This window comes from Nyctereutes procyonoides, unplaced genomic scaffold (assembly GCF_905146905.1).
Source record: "Nyctereutes procyonoides isolate TBG_1078 unplaced genomic scaffold, NYPRO_anot_genome, whole genome shotgun sequence".
Lineage (NCBI taxonomy): Eukaryota > Metazoa > Chordata > Mammalia > Carnivora > Canidae > Nyctereutes > Nyctereutes procyonoides.
Window position 1 is genome coordinate 12,899,084 of NW_026575142.1, and position 25,328 is coordinate 12,924,411.

Sequence of the window (25,328 nt, forward strand, 5' to 3'; positions counted from 1 at the left end):
GAGGTTGATATTTTATTGTGTTATTGATATGCATCTTCCTGATGATTAAGGATGTTGAGAATCTTTCCAGGTGCTTATTGACCACTTGTTTGTCTTCTTTAGAGAAATGTTTACTCAAATCATTTGTTCATGTATATAGCTTTTTAAGGTTACTTTTGTTGTTGAGTTATAGGAGTTTTTTTTTTTTCTTAAAGGTTTATTTATTTATTCATGAGAAACAGAGAGAGAGAGGCAGAGACACAGGCAGACTCCATGCAGGGAGCTCGATGTGGGACTCGATCCTGGGTCTCCAGAATCACGCCCTGGGCCGAAGGCAGGCATTAAACCACTGAGCCACCCAGGGCTCCCCCAGTTATAGGAGTTTTTTATCTTAATATTCTGGATATTAACCCTCTCTCAGACACATGATTTGCAGTTATTTTCTCCCATTATAAAGTTGTCCTTTCACTCTGTTGTTTCCTTCCTATGTTTTCTTCTAGAAATATTACAGTTTTAGGTCCTACATTTAGGTCCTTAACTCATTTTGAGTTAATTTTGTATGTGGTGTTAAGTAAGGATACAGCTTCATTCTTCTTCATGTGGCTGTGCAGTTTTCTCAATAGTGTTTGTTGAAGAGATAGTACTTTCCCCATTTTGTGGTGTTGGCACACTGGTCTCTATGTCTATCTTTATGTTAGTTCCACACTGTTTTTTTTTTTTTTTATTACTATAGCTTTGTAATGTTTTGATTTCAGAAATCATGCTGTGGACTTTTGAGAAGAATACCATGGAGGTGACGTATCCTCATAGCATATTAAGGGGTATATGATATCAAAACAACTTATAACTGGTGATATTAAACTTGATCATTGGTTAAGGTAATGACTGGCAGATTTCTTCACTGTAAAAGTAACGTTTTTACCTTTCCATGCTCTATTAATTCGAAGCGAGTCACTAAGTCCAGTTACACTCAAGGATTGGGGAATGAAGCTCCACCCTCAGAAGGAAGGAGTGTCAAAAAATTTGTGGAGATTTGTTAAGCTATCCACAGTAATTAATTAATATTATAGGGGAAAAATAATTTGAGGCTATTCAAATATCCTGTTTCTCCTTAAAGTTTCTCTGACTGGGGCATCTGGGTAGCTCAGTTAGTTGAGCAGCCAACTCTTGATTTCAGTTCAGGTCATGATTTTAGGGTTGTGGGATCAAGCCCTGTTTCACGTTCTGTACTCAACATGCAGTCTGCTTAGGGATTCTCTCTCCCTTTCCTGAGCACTCTTGGGTACGTGTGCTCTCTCTCTCTCTTATTTATTTTCAGTGTCTTAAAGTGTCTCTTATTTATTTGAGAGAGAGAGAGAGTGCGCGCGCACGAGAGAACACTAGTGGGGGGGGGGAGGACAGGTGGAGAGGCAGAAGCAGACTCCCACTGGGCACAGAGCTCAACTTGGGGATTGATTCCAGGACCTTGAGATCATGACCTGACCTGAGGGCAGACACTTAACTGACTGAGCTATCCAGGTGCCCCAAAGAAATAAATCTTTAAAAAAATAAATTTGACTAAATTTAAAAAAATTAAAAAAATATTTGACTAAATTTTGTAATTCCTCAGTGGATTTTGCCTGCAGGAATTATTAGTGTGGTGTTTTAATGATGATTTTTTTAACCTCCTTTATTCCTTTTATGTTATTATTTTAAATCTGTAAGAAAGATTTGTCTTTTCCCCCGTAGTTAGTTATTCAATCATTTATGTACGTCTACTTAGACTTCCTGAAATTTGTTGTATTCTTTGAGTTGTAATCCAGTATCATCAGTATTTATTTTGTTATTAACAATTTTTTGGCTTTGACCATTGGGAGTTCTTTCAAGTTGCCTCCTGTGTCCTTTTGACATACCCCCATCTTTTTCTTTTCTATTTCTTTTTTTAGAACCCTTCTCGTCTTTAACACTATAAGGTGTTTCAGGCTACTATATGTTTCCTGTCCCAACCTTGTTTCTAGGGAGCCCCTGGTTTCTTTTATTGGAAAATGGTATTTAGAAACTAAGATCTAACTCTAGGTATGATTTTTTGGTGCTTGGGTGTTACTGTTTTAGGCCCTCTCACCTGATAGAGTTAGGAAATATACGTGGTTTTACTTCTGTCATCCATGTTAATTTTTGTTACCTATGAGACAAATACTTTTTTTTAATGGTTTAGTGAAAGAACATTCTACGTTTTTATAATGTTTTTTTAAATAAATGGTTAATTCAGAATGCTGTGGGAATTTGCATTGGCATCCTGACTTCCCAAAACATACTGTAATATTGTGTAAGATTTTAGATTAAACGTCTTTTCAGTCAGTTTTACTTTTATAGTAAAATATGTAATTTCAAAAATATTTAAGTCTCAGTGGAGGGAGGCATTTATTAAGTCTAGTTACTTTTTTCTTTTTAATGCTATCAATGCTAAAATAATATTTATGCAAGCCCATTCTTGCATAAGAAAGATTCTTACAATTTTGAATCTTTCTCCTATTTTGAAGCTTTAATAATAACCTTAAGGGGACCTAAATATGTCTGTGTTTGTGTGTGTGTGAGAAATCCTCATTTCGCAAAAAGTTTTATGGGCTTTAACACTCTAGACATAGGCCAAAATTTTTAAATTCTGGGATCCCTGGGTGGCGCAGCGGTTTGGCGCCTGCCTTTGGCCCAGGGCGCGATCCTGCAGACCCAGGATCGAATCCCACGTCGGGCTCCCGGTGCATGGAGCCTGCTTCTCCCTCTGCCTGTGTCTCTGCCTCTCTCTCTCTCTCTGTGTGACTATCATAAATAAATAAAAATTTAAAAAATTTTTTTTAAAATTCTTTGCTTTTATAAGGGTTCCTTTTAATAGATTGGAATAGATTAATTAAAGTGGCTTAACTTGCTACTGAAGCCTATAGTCATAATACTGAGAAATTTTTCCTTGTTCCTTATTTCATTTTACTTTTTTGTATTTATAACTCTTGAAAGGTACAAATGACTTGGACTTTATGAAATTTAAAATCCATGGCCAAGATGAGATGTTTTGTGTAAACTGTCTTCCAAGTTTAGTTTGGCTGTATGTAAGAATTTTCTCAGTATAAGACATAATAGAACTTTCTTTTTCTATGTATTTCTCTATGTTTTAAGAGATAACTTTTTTCTTAGTATAAAACATTTTTGTTAAGACAGGCAGTCAAAAATACTATCATAATGGTAGCCATAAATTTGAAAATAAGTGCATAAGTCCTCTCTTGCCTTTTTATATTGTAATTACTATGACTATAGTAATAACAATTTTTAAAAATAATAACAATTTTTAAACTACAATATAAAAAAATAAAATTGTCCCTCCCAAAGGTACAGGTGTTCTGTATGTGTTTGGATTAATTAATATATGTACATTTTACTTTAAGTACTTTTATTGTAACATTATTTTGTAATATTTTCATTGCTGGTATAAAATATTTTAGTTAAATTTTAGGTAAATAAGGATTGATGGGTTATTCTGACAACCAATTCATTTATTTATTTATTTTTGTGGGGAGGGGAATAAAGTATATGGGAATGGGTCAATTTATGTCACCATTACTTCAGCACATTTTGCAGTTTCCATCTTGGGAGAAATATCCTCAGGTGAAAACTGGTCATGTTCTTTAAGTCTGGGACTCAAGAGGGCTTTGCTGCCCTCTCTGTCCTCCAGCATCAGCTTTCCATGAGTGTAAAGCCTGGATTCTTGGCCTTCTTCCTCTGTCTTGAATGGGCAAATGTTGTTAGAGTGAAAGTGGTCAGATCACTTCTTTGAGATTTTTTTTTCCATTTCCAGATTTCTAGCCCCTTCAAACAGATGTTTTCTGTAATCTGAGTTTACATGGCTTTTCTAGTTCTGGGAGAGAGTTCCAGTCCGCCGTGAGTGTGTATCTCACCCAGAAACAGAATTTCTGCCCTCTCCCAATTGACTTATTGAAGAAGAAATCTGGTTGTTTGTCTTACAGAATTTTCCAAACTCTGAATTTTGTTGATTGCTTCTCTGTAGTGTCATTTAATATATTCTTTTTTCCTCTGTGTTTCCTGTAAAGTGGAATAATATCTAAAGACTTGATTTAGGTTAGTATCCAGTCATTTTTGATTAGAGAATTTTTTTTAAAGATTTTATTTATTTACTCATGAGAGAGAGAGAGAGAGAGAGGCAGAGACAGAGACACAGGCAGAGGGAGAAGCAGGCTTCCTGCCGGGAGCCCAACGTGGGACTCGATCCTGGGTCTCCAGGATCAGGCCCTGAGCTGAAGGCGGCGCTAAACTGCTGAAGCACCCGGGCTGCCCCAAATGTGTTGATTTTTAAAATTGTATTGAGCTTCAGAATCTTTTTGGAAGTAGATGGACTAGAACTTTATAAATATACAGAAGAACTTTATAAATACACAATAAAATACTTATTTTAAATTAAGTACTGTGACATATATCTTAACAAGAGTGAAATTAAAAGCTAGCTTTACAGAAATTAGTGACTTCCAGGCACCTGGCTGGCCTAGTCGGAAGAGCATGTGACTCTTGATTTCGGTGTTGTGAGTTTGAACCCTATGTTGGGTGTGGCGATTACTTTAAAAAAAAAGAATGATAAAAAAAAAAAGAAAGTGGTGTTTTATTTATTTATTTATTTTTTTAAAGAAGGAATTTAAAGGCTACTGATTTGGCCAGTGGTACTCTGAGTTACCAGTAATGGTCGATGTGGCTATTTTGCAGATATTTCTTCTTTATTCCAAAATGTTTAGTCTGAATGTGATGTATGAATAATAATTAAAGACCTATAGTCAGGTACAAGTTTAATATGTCTTGTTGCCAAAATATTCTTATCACCAGTAGTGATTGTTGCCTTTTGTTCATGACTCTCTTATAAGGATTTTAGGGTTTTCTTTTTTTTTTTTTTAAGATTTTATTTATTTATTCATGAGAGACACAGATATAGAGAGAGGCAGAGACACAAAGGAGAAGCAGGCTCCATGCAGGGAGCCCGATGTGGGACTTGATCCCGGGACTCCAGGATCATGCGCTGGGCTGAAGGCAGGTGCCAAACCTCTGAGCCACCCAGGGATCCTCAAGGATTTTTTTTTTTTTTTTTAAAGGGCTTGCCTCTTTGTTTAAAAGTTCAATCAGATGAGCTAATTGTAGTAAATAAATTTCTTCCTATAGGCTTAGGTCACATCTTAATAGACATTTTTATCTTAAAAATTGTTTGAAAAAGAGAGTGATAATTATTAATAATCTCACCATCCTGACATAACCATTGTACTTTTTTGAATTTTATTTTGTTACCAAATTTGGTCCATATGCAGACATTTTTACATACTTATGTTTAGCAAGAGTTAGCTAGTACCATCTTTATAATTCCCACATAATGCTTAACTACTTCCTCAGTTCCTACGGTTTAAAAAAATATTTATCAGTAATTTTCATTTTAAATCCTCGTGTATGCTACAGTCCTATTTCTGAAGCAAGAAAATTCACCATAGTGAATTCTCTGCTGTCCATATTAGTGATAGAATTGGAAAATAGTACAGAATAGATCAACAAACCTTTAAAAATCACATTTTGTTTAGGATTTTACTGTATGATTTTTGACACTGTAATTATATTTTAGAAATGTAACTGGGGGTGCCTGGGTGGCTCAGTTGGTTAAGCATCCAACTCTTGATCTCAGCTCAGGTCTTGATATCATAGTCAGGAGTTCAAGTCCTGCATTGGGCTCCACATCCAACGTGGAGCCTACTTTTAAAAGAAGGAAAAGAAATGTAGCTGGTGTTAATATGAATCAGCATTTTCTAAGCATATATTCCCTAATAGGAATCAGATAATTAGAACATTAGTGACTAGTTATTAATAGATTTTTTTCCTTGATTTGTTATACGTTGAAAAAAATCCACATTTTGATTTTTCATAATTCACAGTTCATAACTCTAGACTTAATAGTAATCTGTATTACTAACAATTAGTACGGAATCTGAGCTCCAACTTCCCATTTCCGAGTAGATAATTAGCATCTGTTTCCCAATTCAGAATGCTTGGGAAGTGATTGAGCTAGCTAGATGCACACCTCTCTACATTTATGCTAGAGAAGATTGTATTATATATTGGTGAAGTGGTACTGATACTATGGCTATTTTAGGAATAAAATACTTTTTATAGTGTGTGAAACTAGTTGTTACTTATAAAAGATTCTTTAGTAAAGTGCTTTTCAAGTTTCAAATAGACTAACAACATAATCTGATTATAAATCATGAGCTGCATTGTTATAAATTCTTTTCTGTTAGTAAAAAAATTCATATGTTAGTAAATTTCATTCATTTGTTATTTTCCACCTTTCCTTCCCAGGTTGGTTTTGTAATCATCATGGATCTTATTTGAGCATTGTAATGAGAATGAGATAAATTTTTCTCATTGTTAGCCTAAGAATTGATTGAACTTGTTTTTGTTTATTTTAGGAAATCTACCTTCTTCAATGTATTAACCAACAGTCAGGCTTCAGCAGAAAACTTCCCATTCTGCACAATTGATCCTAATGAGAGCAGAGTACCTGTGCCAGATGAAAGGTTTGACTTTCTTTGCCAGTACCACAAACCAGCAAGGTAAAATCTTTATGCCATTGTTTATTTGTTGACCCTATATAGACTGAGTAAAAATATACAAGTGATATACTTAAAATCATATACGGGGTGCCTGACTGGCTCAGTTGGTAGAAGATGCATCTGCTGATCTCGGGGTTGTGAGTTTGAGCCCCGTGTGTGGCATAGTTTACTTAAAAAAAAATCATACAGAAGTGTTTTTTCCTCCAGAATTAATGTAACATTATTGTATTATGGGTGATTATAATATAGAGAGCCTAGAGAAGGGAGAGAAAAGATAGATCTAGCTGTTAACATGGCAGTTATTTTTTTTGGGGAAGTATGAAGTAGAGGAGTAAGTAGCCTGTATTATATGATTCCATTCATGTAAAATTATATGTGGGTATGTATATTCATAAGAAAATATATGAAACTATTTGACAATTATCTTTGGGTAGTGGAATTTTTGGGTGATTTTTACTTTCTTTGTATTTATTTTTGATTTTTACGTTCTTATATTCTATATTGTTTGAAGTTTTTGTAACAAGCATGTATTATATCTTTAACTAGAAAAAATAAGATAATACAGGTTCATTGTAGAAGTTCAGATATATAGATATGTATACAGAGAAAAGTGAAAATCACCTATACTTTTACCGTGGTATCATAGATATAAATACTTTGGAGATGTATCCTTCCATACTTTTCCCTAAAAGTATACACGCATACTTACAAAATAGAATATATTTTTACTTGGGGTATTGCTAATATTTTTCTAGGTTAAAACATACAGTTTTAAATGATTTCTAATATAACTTTAATACTGTATTACATGAATGTACAGTTTATTTCCCTATTAATTGAGAATTTAATTTGCCTTTAGTTTCTCACTATTTGAAATGTGCTGATAAATCTTAAATTTCTGTCTTTAGTCCTAAACTCTGCTGATCTACAGATAGATCTAATTATTTTCTTGACATTCACACTTTGGTGACTAAATAGGTGCCTCAGACTTGACATGTCCAAAATGGACTTCATTTCACTCTGCCTTGTGCCAAACTTGTTCTTCAGGACTTTCATAATCCAATAAATAGCATTATTATTTTCCTGGTTGCTTAAGTCAAAGTCCAAGATTTATCCTTGATTCCTCTCTTTCCCCAGCCCTGCATCTAGTCTATCAACAATTCTTATGAGTTATAATCACAAAATGTATATCAAATTTATTCACTTTTTAAAACTTTCATTCATTAGTTTGAGCATCTGTTATTTTTTTTGATTAATTATTATAGTGTTGATTGCCACATGGTGATTTTATAATCCCCTCATTTCTTATTTTTTGGCCTTCTGTAAGGAAGAGCTTTCTTGTCTTCATTTATTCACTCACATATTTATTCATGGAAGTGTTACTCAATTGGTTACAATATGTCATTCATTGGACATGGTTCAAATTATATTCCTGAAATTGATTCCTCAAACTGACTTCTGTTTTCTTTTTGAAACCTTTTTTATTTTTAAATGATTCCAAATTTACATAAGAGATGCAGAATTACCCACAGAATGCTTGTGTACCCTTCCCCCAATTTTCTTTGAATCTATGAGAATGAGTTGAGATGCCACATTGCACTTCAGTTCTTCCAATTTTTATTTGCTAAATACAGACATTCTCGCTCTCTTTTTTAAAAAATATTTTGTTTATTTATTTGAGAGAGAGTGACAGCATGAGTGAGGGGAAGGGCAGAGGGAGTGGGAGAAGCAGGCTCCCTGCTGCGCAGAGGCTGGACTCAGAGCTCAGTCCCAGGACCCCGGGATCATGGCCTGAATTGAAGGCAGATGCTTAACTGACTGAGCCACCCAGGTATCCTTCTCTCTTGTTCTCTCTTTTAAAGATTTAGTTGATTTATTTTAGAGAGAGGGAGAGGGAGAAATTCCTCAAACAGACTTCCCACTGAGTGAGGGCCTATCATGGGGCTCCATCCCAGGACTCTGGGATCATGATCTAAGCTGAAACCAGAAGTCAGGCACATAACTGACTGAGCCACCCTGGTGCCCCCAGACATTCTCCTACATTACCACAATAAACCACCAAAATTACGACATTAACATTGGTCTTGTATTATACCATCTAATTCATAGATTCCATTTAGATTTCTCCAGTTGTCCCATTAATGTGCTTATTTGTTCAATTCCTTTATGTGTTGCCAATCTCTTGACCCCTCTGTCTTGTTGGCTGCTTTGGACACTGCCGGTTTGGTCCCTGGCTACTGCTAGATTGCTCTCCTGCCGAGATGCCTTGTACAGGCCCTAGCTGCTATTGTTATTGCTGTTGCCTTCTCTCCCCACTCCAGCTCTTTAGATGTGGGACCTTGTCACTGCTAGACTGTCTGGTTATGTAACATTGCTGAAATTTTTCAGAGACCTGAAGAGAACAACAACAATAATAAAGCTCTTAGACTTCAAATTTATTGAAATTTTAGGCAGTGAAGAAATTAATTTCTCAAGATTTCCCTTTTCCTTTGCTAGTGACCATTGGTTAAATGCCTTTATGGAAATAAAATCCTGAATTGGAACCCATCTTCATTTTTCTGTAACAGATTTTTGGATTCTTTGTGGTTAAGCAAATAAAAAAAATTGTTAATTCATAGTTACAGTTGACCCTTAAACAACATGGGTTTGAACTGTACAGGTCCACTTACACAGGTTTGTTTTTGTTTTTGTTTTTGTTTTTTTTACAATGCAGTACTGTCAATGGATTTTCTCTTCATGATTTTGTTAATGACATTTTCTTTTCCTAGCTTTATTTTTATATGTAAGAATACAGTATATAATATATATAAATACATGTTAATCAACTGCTTATTGTTATTGTTTATTGATAAAGCTTCTGGTCAATAGGCTATTAGTAGTTAAGGTTTTTTGTGAGTCAGAAGTTATATGTGGATATTTGACCACGTGGGGGTCGGCACCCCTAACCCCTGTGTTGTTAAAGGGTCAATTGTACTTTATGTATGTATGTATGTATGTATGTTTAAAAGATCTTATATTTATTAATGAGAGACACACAGAGAGAGAGGCAGAGACACAGGTAGAGGGAAAAGCAGACTCCCTGCAAGGAGCCCGATGTGGGACCTCGATCCTAGGACTCTAGGATCACACCCTGAGCCGAAGGCAGATGCTCAACTGCTGAGCCACCCAGCCGCCCTCAGTTGTACTTTAATCTCTGTATTTACATAGCCAGCTGGTTTTCCTAACTTGATTTCTAGCTTGTGTTAACTATGCCTTTACTTTGAACAAAAAGCAAAGGTTATTTTGTATATACCTCTATTTCTGTTGCTGTTGTTAACAATTAGGTTATTACTATACTAATAACTAGTTCACATCATTACATGTATTTTTGTCTATATTGCCTACATGATGATTAAATGCAAATCCAAATATCCTGTGTTTGAATCCCAGTTTTGTCACCACTAGCTGAGTAATCTCCTGACTATAAATAGATTTCTTAATTCCTCTTAGGCTCAATTTCCTTATCTTTATTTTTATTTATTTATTTATTTTTCAACTTCCTTATCTTTATAGTAGATTTAATAAATAATAAATAGCATTTATCTGATAGAGTTGTTTTGAAGTTTGAAATGATACATGTAAAACACTTAGTCCAGTGCTAATCACAAAGTATGTTGGCTCATTCTATGATGATTACTTTTAATCAGTGTTCTCTTAGGATATTCTCCATTGCTTTTGTGTCTATATGCATGGCCCAACAGAACAGTATAGTAAAATTAATGGTATGAGTTTTAGTTCTTTTTTTTTTTTTTTTTAAAGATTTTATTTGAGAGAGAGCTGGAGCAGGGGGAAGGGGCAGAACAAGAGGGAGAGAGAAGCAGGCTCCCCGCTGAGCAGGGAGCTCAGGTTGGGGCTCTGTTCCAGGATGCTGGGATCATGACCTGAGCCAAAAGCAAATGCTTTACTGACTGAGCCACCTAGGCGCCCCGAGTTTTAGTTCTTTATAAACACAGTAAAAACATCTATTCTGCTTTACAGTTTTCCTTCATTTTCCTAGGTAAGAAAGTCCTACTAAAGTATTAAAAGATTATTTTTTATTTAATTTTTTGGTATTCATTTATGAAATCATTATTGAGACTCTTCTAAACATTATTCTAGAAGGGAAAGTATTACTTCCTATAAAATATTTTGGAAATAGATTTGGTTAACAAACAGCTTCTTAGTACTGTTTTATATAAAATCTTTTGTTGAATTTTTTTTTTTTTCAGCAAAATTCCTGCCTTTCTAAATGTGGTGGATATTGCTGGTCTTGTGAAAGGAGCTCACAATGGTCAAGGCCTGGGAAATGCCTTTTTATCTCATATCAGTGCCTGTGATGGAATCTTTCATCTAACACGTAAGTACAGTTGCTTATTTAATTGATTCATTTCATTATAATCAGAGTTTTCTTTCCATTATTGCTCAAATAAAATTAGAATGACTGATTAATAGATTTGATTTGCTTCACAAGATGAATCATGGATTGGTCTGCTAATTGTGATTTTAATGTTATTTAGTACCATTTCCACACAAGAAGCCTTATTCCATAGCAAATATGTGCTGTATTGATATTCTAATTGAATTTCATCCCCTGTTCTGGATTAGATCTACTGGGAAGTGTTTCTGTGTGAAAGTGATTTTGTTGATTATAAAGGCATTTTGAAATTTCTTTAACTTACGAACTTTTCTGCATTCTTGCTTTCCACGTGTTGAGAAAGCAGAATTAATAGAGGAGAGGATTCCTTTATTTCAAAGGACAGAAAGGTATCCAGATTATTTACTGAGATGAGAGGGTTAAGGAGAAACTATAGATGAGTTAGTCTTTAATGGCGAGAGGGAGCAAAGAGAAAAGCAAAGAGAAAAACTGGTAGAACTATGTGTTAGTTTATGTTCTTTTGAGTGCAGAAGTGAGCCAAGAACATAGTAATTTTTTGATAGAAAGATTTAGGTTCAGGACGCCTGGATGGCTCAGCGGTTGAGGTTCTGCCTTCGGCTCAGATCATGATCCCAGGGTCCCAGGATCGAGTCCCACATTGGGCTCTCTCCATGGAGCCTGCTTCTCCCTCTGCCTGTGTCTCTGCTTCTCTTTCTGTGTCTCTCATGAATAAACAAATAAAATCTTTACAAAAAAAAAAAAAGATTTAGGTTAGGTTTGGGTTAAGTTTCAGATCAAGACCTCACTGCATAGTATTGTAATGAACAAATCAGTGCAAATGAAGGAAATGCAAGTTTGGTTCAGGCCAGTTGTGGTCTGCTTAGTGCTTTTGTTAGTTTCTGGTCCATGACTAGATAACATTAGCAATTATAAAAGAGCATTTACAAAATTTTGTAGCTGTTTGGCGAATTTTTTTGTTATTTGAATCTAATAAATTGTGCTAGTATTTTTGTGTTTTTTTAAAAAAATAATTTGCCTAGGAATTTATATTTATTGTATTTTACAAAAGTCCACCATACATGTTTGAGAAGCACTGATTTAGGTAGCTCCATGTTGGGTAGAGGTATGGAGACCCATTCTGGAAGGGTTTGTGGTGCAGGTGAAAAATAGGGTTATGGTTGGGGTTGAGGGGAAGTGGGGGTGAAATTAAGTTATATAGAGTAGTGTTACTTAAAGCATGTGCATTGGCAAGAGACTGTTTTCCTGACAGTTTGATTTTTTACTCATTTTGGTGACTGATGTGAAAGTTTCAAAGAGAAGTGGAATCAAGTATTACTCCTTGGTTTCTAAAGTGGGCTAGTTGAATGAATCTTGATGCCCTTCATTGACATGTTAAATGTAGAAGGACCAGCAAGTATTAGTATTGGGAGAGAGTTAATGAGGTCAGTTTGGGGCTTTTTTTTTTCTTTTTCTTTTTTTTCTTTCTTTCTTTCTTTCTTTCTTTCTTTCTTTCTTTCTTTCTTTCTTTCTTTGAGAGAGAGAAAGAGCTTGAGAGCAGAAGGGGCAGAAGAAGGGGAGAGAATTCCAAGCAGGCTCCACACTCAGCACAGAGCCCAACTTGGGGCTTGATATTATGACCCTGAGCTGAAATCAAGAGTTGTACACTTAACTGATTGAGTCACCCAAGCACCCCAGTTTGGGACAGTTTTTTGAGTATGCGTACCTGGGACATTCAGATAAGTGATGTCTATAAGGAAGTAGGATTGATTAGGCAAGTGTGACAGGAGGATGAGAATGAGAAAACTGGAGTTTTGAGTGTGAAAAGGATTGAACTGATGGGTGGAATAGAGCTAACGTAGTGTAGGAGGGAACATAGCAGAGGACTGAAAAATAGAAGGGTCATGGATCTAATTTCCTGAGGAGGTTCAAGAGCAGATACGGTGGCATAAGAGGGTATGTGGTTAGAGAGGGCTATTTGACTTAACGTTTCCAGAGGTGGGAACAGTTCAGGGTGATGGTGAGATCCTGAGAATGGCCTAAAACCATTAGTAAATGCAATCAAGCCTTTGGTTTATCTGTTATCCAACATTCATCTGATATGTTTTTTTAACTCTTAGGGTAAAAATGAATTTGGTTGGGAGCATACATACTTTGTTGTATTTCGTTCAGGCTAAAGCTGTTGTAAAAAGAGGAAAAAATCCATTTAAACTAGATATTTTGGTTTCTTATAGTAATTTGATTTCAGAGGTGTTAAACTGTGAAAATATGCATCTTAGAATTGATTAAATATGGTATATATTGTTGTATAGGGCACAGAACCCAGATGTTACTTTTATAACCAGAATTTTAAAAATCCCTTCATAGAATTCCAATCAGTAAAAAAGACTTGCAGAGATTAAGGTGATTTCTTTGAAGCTGTGAAAATTGGGAATTCCTTAATTCTAAATTATGATGTATTTTTGTCTTCAGTAATCAGATTGCTAAATATGAATGTGAAATAAGATTTTATCTTTCATATTACTTCTTATTTAAACATTATTTTCTTCAAATATCTTAAAGTCACCAGAAATGCAATTGACTTGTTTATTAATTAAGTTGTAAATACTTTGTGTTCTAGGTACTGAAAATTGATAATGGGTAGCAGAGTCTAACATACTCTGGTTTTATCAAGCTTCTAGTCTAGTGGTGGGAATATATATTGAATAATTATATTATTAAATGTAATTACATTGTTGGATTTGGACTTTTTTTTTTTTAACTTACTGGGGAGTTGTTTGCCTATCACTATCACTACTTATTTGCCTATCACTACGTTTGAAACTTGTCTTAATTGTTAAATTCATTATTTCTTATTTTAGTGAGAAAAAATCCATTTTCTATGTTTTCTATGTTTATATTTTATTAGCTTCTCTATTTTTGTTTTAGGCAGTTGTTTAAAACTATTAAGGAAATGGATAGGCTATCTGGCTGACTCAGTTGGCAGAGCATGCTACTCAGTTTTGAGGTTGAGAGGTTGAGAACCACATTGGGCGTGGAAATGACTTAAAAAAAAACAAAACTACTAAGGAAAGGGACAGTACAGTGATGATGTATGTATTAATGCTTAGAGCACTTCTAAGCTTTCTCTTAGAACATCTGAATGTTAGGAGAGAAAAAAATGAATAGGAAGTTGTGGTTTATTTTGAATTTTAACTTGTTAATGCTGTGTTTCTCTCCATTAAATTTTATTTCTTTATTTATTCATTTATTCATTCATTCATTTATTTTATCTATTTATCTATTCATTCATTCATTTATTTATTTAAAATTATTTTTAAAGATTTATTTATTTATTTATTTATTTATTTATTTATTTATTTATTTATTTATTTATTTATGACAGACAGAGAGAGAGAGAGAGAGAGAGAGAGAAAGAGAGAGGCAGAGACATAGGAGGAGGGAGAAGCAGGCTCCACGCCGTGAGCCAGACATGGGACTTGATCCCGTGACTCCAGGATCGTGCCCCGGTCCAAAGGCAGGCACCAAACCGCTGAGCCACCCAGGGACCCCCTCCATTAATTTTTTAAAAATTAACTTTTCCCTCACCTTGTTACTTCCGTTGGTTATTACACATATGTAAATATATATATATATATATATATATTTACTTATGTCATCAAAAATTTATTCTTGTTTTAAATATAAATAGGTTTGCTATTGGCTTTAAGTCTTAAATATAAATAGGTTTGCTTTGGCTTTAAGTCTTTAGTTCATTCTGTCTTACTCATTTGACATATTATTTATGGAGCATCTCTTTCAAGTGTGCTAGATGCTGAGGGAAGTAATGGTAAGTAAAAACAAGTATGACTCTTGCCCTTATAGAGCTTACAAACCAGTGGAGGAGACAGACATTGAATACATGGTCGTATAAACACAGGATGCCATTCTTTAATTGTGCACAAAGAGGAGAGCATGTGCGTGTGAGTGTGTGGTGTTGACTTGAGGAAGTGTTGGTTATGCTGAGAGGTAAAGATCGAGTGGGAATAATATGTTAGGGGAAGGAGGAAAGAAAGAGATTGATTATTTAGAGTAAATGGGTTGCTGAAGTCTTACTGGGACACACAGAAATACAAAAATTGCCAGACTTTGCATAATGGGAAGTATGAGAGCTAACCTTTTTATTATGGTGAATTTTATAAACAAAACTTTGTGGGAAGTATTTTTAATAGTATAAATGAATCTCTTATTAAAATTAACTTGAAAACAGAATCAGTCTTGTTGCAGGGTGACTTATTTTTCTTGCTATTTTAAATGTTTAGAAAACTTAAAAACTTAAAAAATGCTTAGACCTTGGGATCCCTGGGTGGCGCAGTGGTTTGGCGCCTGCCTTCGGCCCGGGGCGCGATCCTGGAGACCCGGGATCGAATCCCACGTCGGGCTCCCGGTGCATGGAGCCTGCTTCTCCCTCTGCCTGTGTCTCTGCCCCCCCCCCCCCCCCGACTATCATAAATAAATTAAAAAAAAAATAAAAAAAATGCTTAGACCTTTTCAAAAGAACATTAAGGAATGATCTAATAATTTGTTCATTATGTGAAACTTCTTATGTAGCTTATTGAAGATACTCCTTTAGTATGTAAGCCAGTTTGTTGCAAATACAAACTAATTTTATGTAGGAGGTAGATGTAATGTTAACATTTTTTTCTGTGCATAGTAACATGGATTAATCTCAAAATAATTATGCTAAGTTAGAAGCCAGTCCAGAAAAAGAGCATAAACTATATGATTCCATTTATATAAGATTCTAGAAAATACAAACTATTATATCAGAAGGCACATCACTGATTTCCTGGGGTCTAGGGGATGAGGGGAAGTTGGAAGGGGCAGGATTAAACTTGGAGTGATGGATATGTTCATAATCTTGATTATGGTGATGGCATTCCAGGTATATACATACTGTATATGGATATACATACACATATATATGCAGTATTACATACATATACAGTGTATAATATCAAATTGTCCACTTTATGCATAGTTTATTAAATATTAATTTCAGCAACACAAAAAAGAAAAAAGATGTGGAAAATTAAAACCTGGGTCACCTTTCCTTCTAGGAGTTTAATTGAACTCTGTTACTCTGATTGTTTCAGTAGTGTAAGCATTGGAGATGATGTCCTATTTCTAGATAATAATTAGTAGATTGGTGCACTATTTGTACTGATTCACAAACTAGAATTAAACCTGACATTTTGTGAGTGTTGGGATTTTGTGAAGAAACTTGGATTTTGGTGCATTAAAGTAAAATTATTTGTCTCTTTCATACACTAATCTGATAAGTACAGAATCTTTGCAGCTGGAGAATACTTTAAAAATTCCGAACTATTAATATTTTTGGACAAGTTTGTTGGGTAAAACATTTAAAAAAGTATTTCATTTATAAAGTTTAGGAATATGTATATTTTGTTTTTTAAATTATCATATAGTAACACTGACTTATATTGATATACAATTCTACAAATTTCAGCATACGTATAGATTTGTGTAACCATCAGCACACATGGTGCAGAACACTTCACCCTAAAAAAGTATTTTACGCTATCCCTTTGTAGTCACATTGCCACTCTGAAACCTAACAACTATTGATCTGTTCTCCATCACTTGAGTTTTGTCTTTTTGGGTTTTGTATCAGTGAAATAATAGCATTGTGTATTGTTTTGTTTCATTTTGGAAAGATGTTTGCAGGTGAAAGCTAATGGTGTTATTAGCATATCCGTTGGGCCTACCATTAGACATGTTTCAGGAACCTAGGAGAAACTGAAGTTAATCCAGAGGCGATTGGTTTTCTGTTTTATACTGTTTCAGTTTTCTTCCTATTTTTTAATGGATCTTTTAAGTGTTTTCTAAATAACACAGTGTTTCCTTCAGTCTTGGTGTTTTGGGAAATACTACCCTTTTTTTCTTTCGAAGTTTGCTTTGTAAACATTCTTAAAATTTTGTCTTAAACCAGACTGAGTTCTGAACTAATGGGCAAAACTGCCTATCTCTAAAACATAAAGTGCTCAGAAATACAAAATGTTATGAAGATGGTAAGAATCCTGTGTTTGCCAATCTTTTCTACCTACGAGCTCTAACTGCAAAAGATGAGGAACATGGGGGCCTTGGGTACACAGTGTAGCTCCAGACACTTGACGTCCAAGGAAAAGTTTTAGCATTTCATGGTTTACTTTCTTTTGTACTTCCAGCAGTATGCAGTCCCCAATTTGAGAAGCAGGATTATAGGTTATGGTGTACTCCAGACCTACCAAAAGGCCTATCTGACCAAACAACTAGGTCCAACTTATTTTTTTAAAGTTTCTTTTAAATATTTTATTTATCTTAGGGGAGTGAGAGCCTCTTTTTTAAAAAGATTTATTTATTTATTTGAAAAAGCACATTCATGAGAGAGAGACAGACCAAGAGAGAGAGAGTGAGGATGCATGCACAGAGGGAGAGGGAGAAGCAGAAGACTCTCTGCTGAGTAAGGAGCCCAATGTGAGGCTCGATCCCAGGACCCTGCAATCGTGACCTGAGCCTAAGGCAGATGCTTAACTGACTGAGCCACCGAGGTGCCCTGGGGAGGGAGTCTTAAGCAGACTCCATGGTGAGCATGGAGCCTGACTTGGGGCTCTATCTCAGGACCCTAAGATCATGACTTGAGCTGAAGCCAAGAGCTAGATGCTTAACCGGCTGTGCCACCTAGGTGCCCCAACTAGGTCCGACTTATAATAATAATGAATAACCATATAGGACTTTGTTTATTTAGTGCTTTTTAAATTGTTAAGTCATGATCATCAAAGATCCCAGGAGATGTATATACCTTATTGTCATCTTCTTTTGAAAATGGGAAAACCAAAGCTTAGAGAGATAAAACAGTTTGCTCAAGTCACAAAATTGAAAGATGTCAATCCTTTGATTAAACTACCTTTGGTTTGTTTTTTTTTAAAGAATTTTATTTATTTGTTTGTTTATTTATGATAGCCACACAGAGAGAGAGAGGCAGAGACACAGGCAGAGGGAGAAGCAGACTCCATGCACTGGGAGCCCGACATGGGACTCGATCCCGGGTCTCCAGGATCGCGCTCTGGGCCAAAGGCAGGAGCTAAACCGCTGCGCCACCCAGGGATCCCTTAAACTAACTTTGTATAGCATAACAAGTGCTCATCCTAAGTGCCCTCCTTAATCCACATCATATATTTCACCCATCCTCCCACCCACCTCTCGTCTGGTAGCCATCAGTTTGTACTGTATCCTTAAGAGACTCTTTCTTGGTTTGTCTCTTATGTTTTTCCTTTGTTCATTTGTTTCTTTAATCCCACATATGAGTGAAATCATATGGTATTTGCTTTCTCTGACTTATTTCGCTTAGCATTATACTCATATCTCCATCTGTGTTGTGGCAGAAGGCAAGATTTCATTCATTTTTATGGCTGAATAATATTCCCTTGTAAAGGTAGCTTTTACTCTTGAAGCCTGTGCCAGAACTCCATGGAGTAGGAGTTTGGGGACTCGGGTTAGATTACAATGTTTGCATGCTTTTGTAAGTACCTATCTAGGTAGAATATTTTGTTTCCAATCATTTGTATTGCTGAATGAAACACATAGGGTTTGATGATTTTATCAAGTAGAAAATCAGTAAAGGATTTTGATGGATTCACTGCCATTAGATTTCTTATCTGTCTTGCATTTATTTAGAATGCCCCTTTCTCAATTTGGTTACCTATTTCACTAAACAAGGTACTGGGTCTTTGAATCATATTAATACTTAAAAGTGGTGGACTATAAAATCATACGTCAGCTCTATTGATGGGGAAAATAAATGTACTTTTGTTTGTTAAATGTAATATAAACTCTGCTTGGGTTAAGTTTATGATCAAGTACTTTTATAACGTAAAAAAAAAAGCTCTTAACTTGAAAAGTGTTATTAATACATGCTGATGAAAGCAAAACCTTTTTAAACAGAGTTTTTAATAGAATTAAGAGTAACTTGAAGAGTTAGTTTTCTCTGAAAACGTGAGATGGAGAAGGATTCAATGTAAGATAAGAATAAAGTTTTTAGGGCAGCCTGGGTGCTCAGTGGTTTAGTGCTGCCCTCGGCCCAGGGCGTGATCCTGGAGACCTAGGATCGAGTCCCATGTCGGGCTCCCTGCATGGAGCCTACTTCTCCCTCTTCCTGTGTCTCTACCTCCCTGTCTCTGTTTCTCATGAGTAAATAAATAAAATCTTAAAAAAATCCGCAATATTTGTAATAAAAAAAAAGAATACAATTTTTACAAATTTAATGCATAAAATACCAGCTGAGGGAACCAAAACATAGCACATTAGGATGACACATTAATATAAGTAATTTTTCAAATAAGTGACATTTTAACAAGTGAGATGAATCATGTAGAGGATTTTAAAGTAAACTTTAAGAGAGAATAGCTATTGCAAAGATTTGTTGACAAATTTAGGCAAATTTTAACTAGGTTTCTTTATGAAAGCCCTTTTATTGTCGTTTCAATTACTTCTTCATTGCCCAAGTAGTTGAATATATATGACATAATATCCATTTTGAATGTTTTCTTTCAGGTAGGAAAGAAATTTCTTTCTTTCTTTCTTTCTTTTTTTTAGGAAAGAAATTTCTGCCAGGTATAGTTTCAGCAGCTCAAGGAGTGAGTGCTATGGGTTGTAGGTAGGGGAATGGGAGCACGGTTTGGTAGGCTGTTCTTGTGCCACTGTCAGTCCTTTCTGGAGTATAGGATAGTGGAATTGATGAGGGCTTGAAGTTCTTAATTTCAGTTAGCAAAGTTGTGTGTCCAAAATACCTAGCTCTCATTTTATGCCTGAAAATAAGGTGCTGTTTATTGTGCTGGAATTTCCAGAATGTTAGATATATGTTGAGTTAAGCCTAACTCAAAATTTACATCTGTTTTTAGGTTTCTGCCTCTTTGCATGGCCTATGTTTTTCAAGCCATTAAAACAAATAGCTAACTTTGAAGGTTTTCCTTTTTTTAAAAAAATTCTCTGTGATTGTGTTACCTGAATGAACATTCAATAGTGAGACAAAGAATGCCACAAAAATGGAGTTTCAGTTGAATTATTTGGTTTTCCTAGAAAAATACTTGCAATTTTTTAGTGCAATTTAATTATTTTTATGACATCACAGAGGATAAACTTTCTGTGAGAAATAAATATCAGAGGCTAATTACCTTCAACACAGAGACCTTACCTCATATGTTTTTATGTATTTTATATATAATATCCTATGAAAGGATAGAGTCATAATTGAAATTAGGAGAAAAAGTACCACAGATTTTGTTGTAGATCACAATTTGAGAAATGCGAACTCAAACTAAAGTCTAAGCACTTTTTTTTTAAAAAAAGATTTGTTTATTTATTTCTTCATGAGAGACAGAGAGAGAGAGGCAGAGACACAGGCAGAGGGAGAAGCAGGCTCCATGCAGGGAGCCCTACGCGGGACTCAATCCTGGGGCTCCAGGATCAGGCCCTGAGCTGAAGGCGGCGCTAAACCGCTGAGCCACCTGGGCTGCCCTAAGCATTTTTATTTTAACAAGTATATAGTACTCTATGCCTTGTACAAATATTAACTCAGTTATTCTTCTTAACACCTCAATAAGAATAGGTACCGTTATTGTCCTGATTTTGTAAATGAGGAATCCAAAGAGTGGAGGAGTTATAGTACTTGCCCAAAATTACGTGGCTAGTAACAGTTAGAAATCAGATTTTAAACTCAGTCCTGGGGGCACCTGGGTGGCTCAGTGGTTGAGTGTCTGCCTTTGGCTCAGGTTGTGGTCCTGGGATCGAGTCCCATATTAGGCTCCCCACAGGAACCTGCTTCTCCCTCTGCCTGTGTCTTTGCCTCGCTCTCTGTGTCTCTCATAAATAAATAAAATCTTAAAACAAAAATAAACCAATGTGAATTTGCATTAAAAAAAGTAAATTCAGTTCTGGTTACAAAGTCCCTGTTCTATGTTGGATTAGTCCATTAATCTATGTTGAGAATTAATCAGTACAAATAAAGAAGTCTTTTTTATTTAATCACAGAAATTTTTGTTAGTCTTTGAGCTCTGAATCTTTTTGTCTGTGAACTCACTTTGAGAAACACTTGTCTAAATTCCAGGGAAGTTGCATCGAAGTTTATGAGTTCTAGGTCAAGCAGTTTTAAATGCTACCCAAATTAGGGCAGCCCCGGTGGTGCAGCGGTTTAGCGCCGCCTGCAGCCCAGGGCATGATCCTGGAGATCCGGGATCGAGTCCCACATCAGGCTCTCTTTGTGGTGCCTCCTTCTCCCTCTGCCTGTGTCTCTGCCTCTCTCTCTCTCTCTCTCTGTCTCTATGAATAAATAAAATAAAATCTTTAAAAAAAATAAATGATACCCAATTTATATTTTTAAAAAAAGGCAGTGGAAAATTACCTATTTTGTAAATTCCTAAAGGGTATGGGATGACTTTATTTAGGTTACAAACAGATTTGTGTGACTTGGATTCCAGGTATACATGTTGCAGACTCTTAACACTTTTAGTAACAAAAATAACAAAACGTATTTCAGAAAGGAGAAAGAATGACTTCAAATTTACTCTCACACATTCTTTCTTCTGGTATTTTCATTTTGATTTGTGAAGGGAATAAGTTGACAAATGATCAGTAGCCAGGGTCCTGGCAGTATCTGCAGCAGCTTTTATTAATCTTTTAGATTAATAAATACTCTTCTTTTTGGAAGTTGTATGGAGCTTACATGTAACAGTTCACCGTGTGACTTAATATGATGTGTACTTTGTTCATAACAATCCTGCAGGGAAGGGAATATACCTCTTTTTTTTTAATTTAAGATTTTATATATTTATTCATGAGAGACAGAGAGAGAGAGGCAGAGTCCTAGGCAGAGGGAGAAGCAGGCTCTCTGCAGGGAGCCTGAAGTGAAACTCCATCTCAGGACCCTGGGGTCAGGACCTGAGCCTAAGGCAGCCGCTCAACCACCCAGTTTCCCCAAATATATCTGATTTAAAGATGAGAAAACTGAGGCATAAAGAGACTAGGAGATTAGGCCATAATTTACATAACTCATGAGTACCAGAGCTGTGATTTGAATTCAGGTCAGCCTGAAATGATGCTGCTAGCAGCACTTAAAAATCTACAGGCAATTGGATAGTTACTTTTGAGATATATATTCTTTTCTTTGGTCTGAGTATCAAACTGTTTTTGAATGTTGCTTATGTTCTAAATAGTTGTTCTCCTACTTAATTGCTCCTCCACCCCCAAAGTATCTTGAATATTTGAAATTATGCAGAAATTTTTTCTTTGATTAGCTTTGTGTGTCTGTCTACCTGCCTTTCTTTCTTTGCTTTTTACTGATATATAGTTGATAAGTTGTGTTATTTTTTAGCAGACTGTTTTTTCAGGTTTTTTGAACTATACAGAACATATTTTAATGGTTTGTATGATTTTGTTTTATTATTTTTTACAGATTTTATTTATTTATGTGGCAGAGAGAGATTGCACAAACAGGGGGAGTGGCAGGCAGAGAGAGGGAAAAGCAGGCTCTCCATGAGCAGGGAGCCTGATGTGGGACTCATTCCCAGGATCCTGGGATCATGACCTGAACAGAAGGCAGATGCTTAACTGACTGAGCCACCCGGCTAGCCACTTTGTATGATTTTAAAAAGAGAAAAGCTTTTTAAAAAGTGGGAATTTTCAGAATAGAGAACCCAGAAATGGACCCTCAACTCTATGGCCAGCTAATCTTTGACAAAGCAGGAAAGAATAGCCAAGGGAAAAAGGCAGTCTCTTCAACAAATGGTGTTGGGCACATTGTACAGTCACATGTAGAAGAATGAAACTGGATCACTTTTTCATACCATACACAAAATTTGACTCAAAATGAATGAAAGACCTAAACGTGAGAAGGAATCCATGAAAATCTTAGAGGAGAACATAGGCAGCAACCTCTAATCTTGGCTGCAGCAACTTCTTGCTAGACATGTCTCAAGAGGCAAGGGAAACAAAAGCAAAAATGAACTGTTGGGACTTCGTCAAAATAAAAAGCTTTGCACAGCAAAGGAAACAATCAACAAAATTAAAAGACAACCTATGATATGGAGAAGATATTTGCAAATGACAGATAAAGGGTTTTTATCCAAAATATTTAAAGTTTAATCAAATTCAGCATTCCCAAAATAAGTAATCTAGTCAAGAAACGGACAGAAAACATGAGCAGACATTTTCCAAAGAATGGAGGGAGGGAGGAAGTGAGAGAACGAGAGAGAGAGAGAGAGAGAGGAGGCAGAGGGGAAAGGAGAAAGAATCTGGAGCAGACTCCACACTTGAGTGTGGACATTCTTCCAAAGGAGACATCCAGACGTTTAACAGACACATGAAAAGATACTCAACATTACTCATCATCGGGGAAATACAAATCAAACCATGATGACATACCACCTGACAGCTGTCAGAATGGCTAAAATTAACCGCAGCAGGTGTTGGCGAGGAAGCAGAGAAAGGAAAACCAAAACCCTCTTACACTGTTGGTGGGAATGTAAGCTGGTACAGCCAAAACATATGGAGGTTCCTCAAAAAGTTAAAAATAGAACTACCCTATGATCCAGCAGTTGCACTACTAAGTATTTATCCAAAGGATACAAACATAGTGATTCAAAGGGGCACATGCACCCCAGTGTTTATGGCAGCAATGTCCACATTAGCCAAATTGTGGGAAAAGCCCAGATATGCATCAACAGATGAATGGATAAATAAGATGTGGGGTGTGCACACACACACACACACACACAATATTACTCAGCCATCAAAGAATGAAATCTTGCCATTTACAATGATGTAGATAGAACTAGAGGGTACTATGTTAAGTGAAATAAGCTAATCAGAGAAAGACAAATACCATATGATTTCACTCACATGGAATTTAAGAAACAAAAAGATGAATATAAGGGAAGGAAAAATAAAGATGAAAACAGAGAGGGAGGCAAACCATAAGAGACTCTTAACTCTAGAAAACAAACTGAGGGTCACTGGAGGGGAAATGGGTAGGGTAATAGGGTAACTGGGTGATGGACATTAAGGAGAACACTTTTAATGGTTTAATGAGCACTGGATGTTATATGCAACTGATGAATCATTAAATTGTATCCCTGAAACTATATGTTAACTAAATTGAATTTAAATTAAAAAAAAGTGGGAATGTGTCCATATTTTTCTCATAATTGGCATCCATTTTGGGTAAACAACTGTGAATAGTTTTGGTTATGTCCATTGCTAATGATGTAATATTAATTGTAAAACAGAAATTCTTGGGCAGCCCAGGTGGCTCAGCGTTTTAGCGCCGCCTTCAGCCCAGGGCATGATCCTGGAGACCTGGGATCGAGTCCCATGTCAGGCTCTCTGCATGGAGCCTGCTTCTCCCTCTGCCTGTGTCTCTGCCTCTCTTCTCTCTCCTCTCCGTGTATTCTCATGAATAAATAAATAAAATCTTTAAAAAAAAACCAAATTCTTTATGAATTCTCTGTGAATTTTTTTTTTTTTTTTTTTTTTTTTACTGGACCTTACCACTGCAAAAGAAAAATTATAGTTTCTGGTGTTTGAAGAAACACTGGAAATTAACATTCTAAAAATTATTTAATGGATTAACTTTTTGAAAATAAAACAGGTATCTATTATACTTAGTGTTTATCACTGTTTTGGTAGATTTTGTTATGAGCATCTATAGTAAAAAGATAAATGCTATTTATTTTTAAGTTTTTTTGAAGCTCATTATCCACATTTCCTTAATAGGTTAGTTATTTATATAAGCCAAAGGAGTTTTTAAATTATTTTATTTTATTATGTTTGTATGTATTTATAAGAAAGCTCTGTGCTCAAAGTGAGGTATGAACTCATGACCCTGAGATCAAGAGAGTTGAATACTCTACTGACTAAACCAAGCCGTGAAGGAGCTTTTTAAAATTAAGAACAAACAAAGCCTAAGCCTTCATTTAGTTTGGAGCAGAAATTCAAATGTATGATGTTTAGGATGTGCTTTTCAAAATGTTACCTTAAAAATTAGTTACTGGTTGGGACACCTGCATGGCTCAGTGGTTGAGTGTCTGCCTTTGGTTCAGGTCATGATCCTGGGATCGAGTCCCGCATCGGACTCCCCTCAGGGAGCCTGCTTCTCCCTCTGCTATGTCTCTGCCTCTCTCTCTGTGTCTCTCATGAATAAATAAATAAAATCTTAAAAAAAAAAAAGACTTTGTGAAGAAGGGATGGGACTTAATGATAGGGTTTTCTTACATATCCTATAAACAGAGTTCTCCTGAAGACCATTT

General features: G+C 35.7%; 1 protein-coding gene across 1 annotated transcript in view; it reads left to right on the forward strand.

Moving 5' to 3' along the window:
• Nucleotides 1–25,328, forward strand: part of OLA1 (Obg like ATPase 1) — a 165,301-nt gene that overhangs the window by 11,380 nt on the left and 128,593 nt on the right. The window contains exons 3-4 of the mRNA XM_055308436.1: nucleotides 6,456–6,599; nucleotides 10,847–10,974. Coding sequence (XP_055164411.1) covers nucleotides 6,456–6,599; nucleotides 10,847–10,974 — 272 coding nt within the window. The remainder of the gene's footprint in view (nucleotides 1–6,455; nucleotides 6,600–10,846; nucleotides 10,975–25,328) is intronic.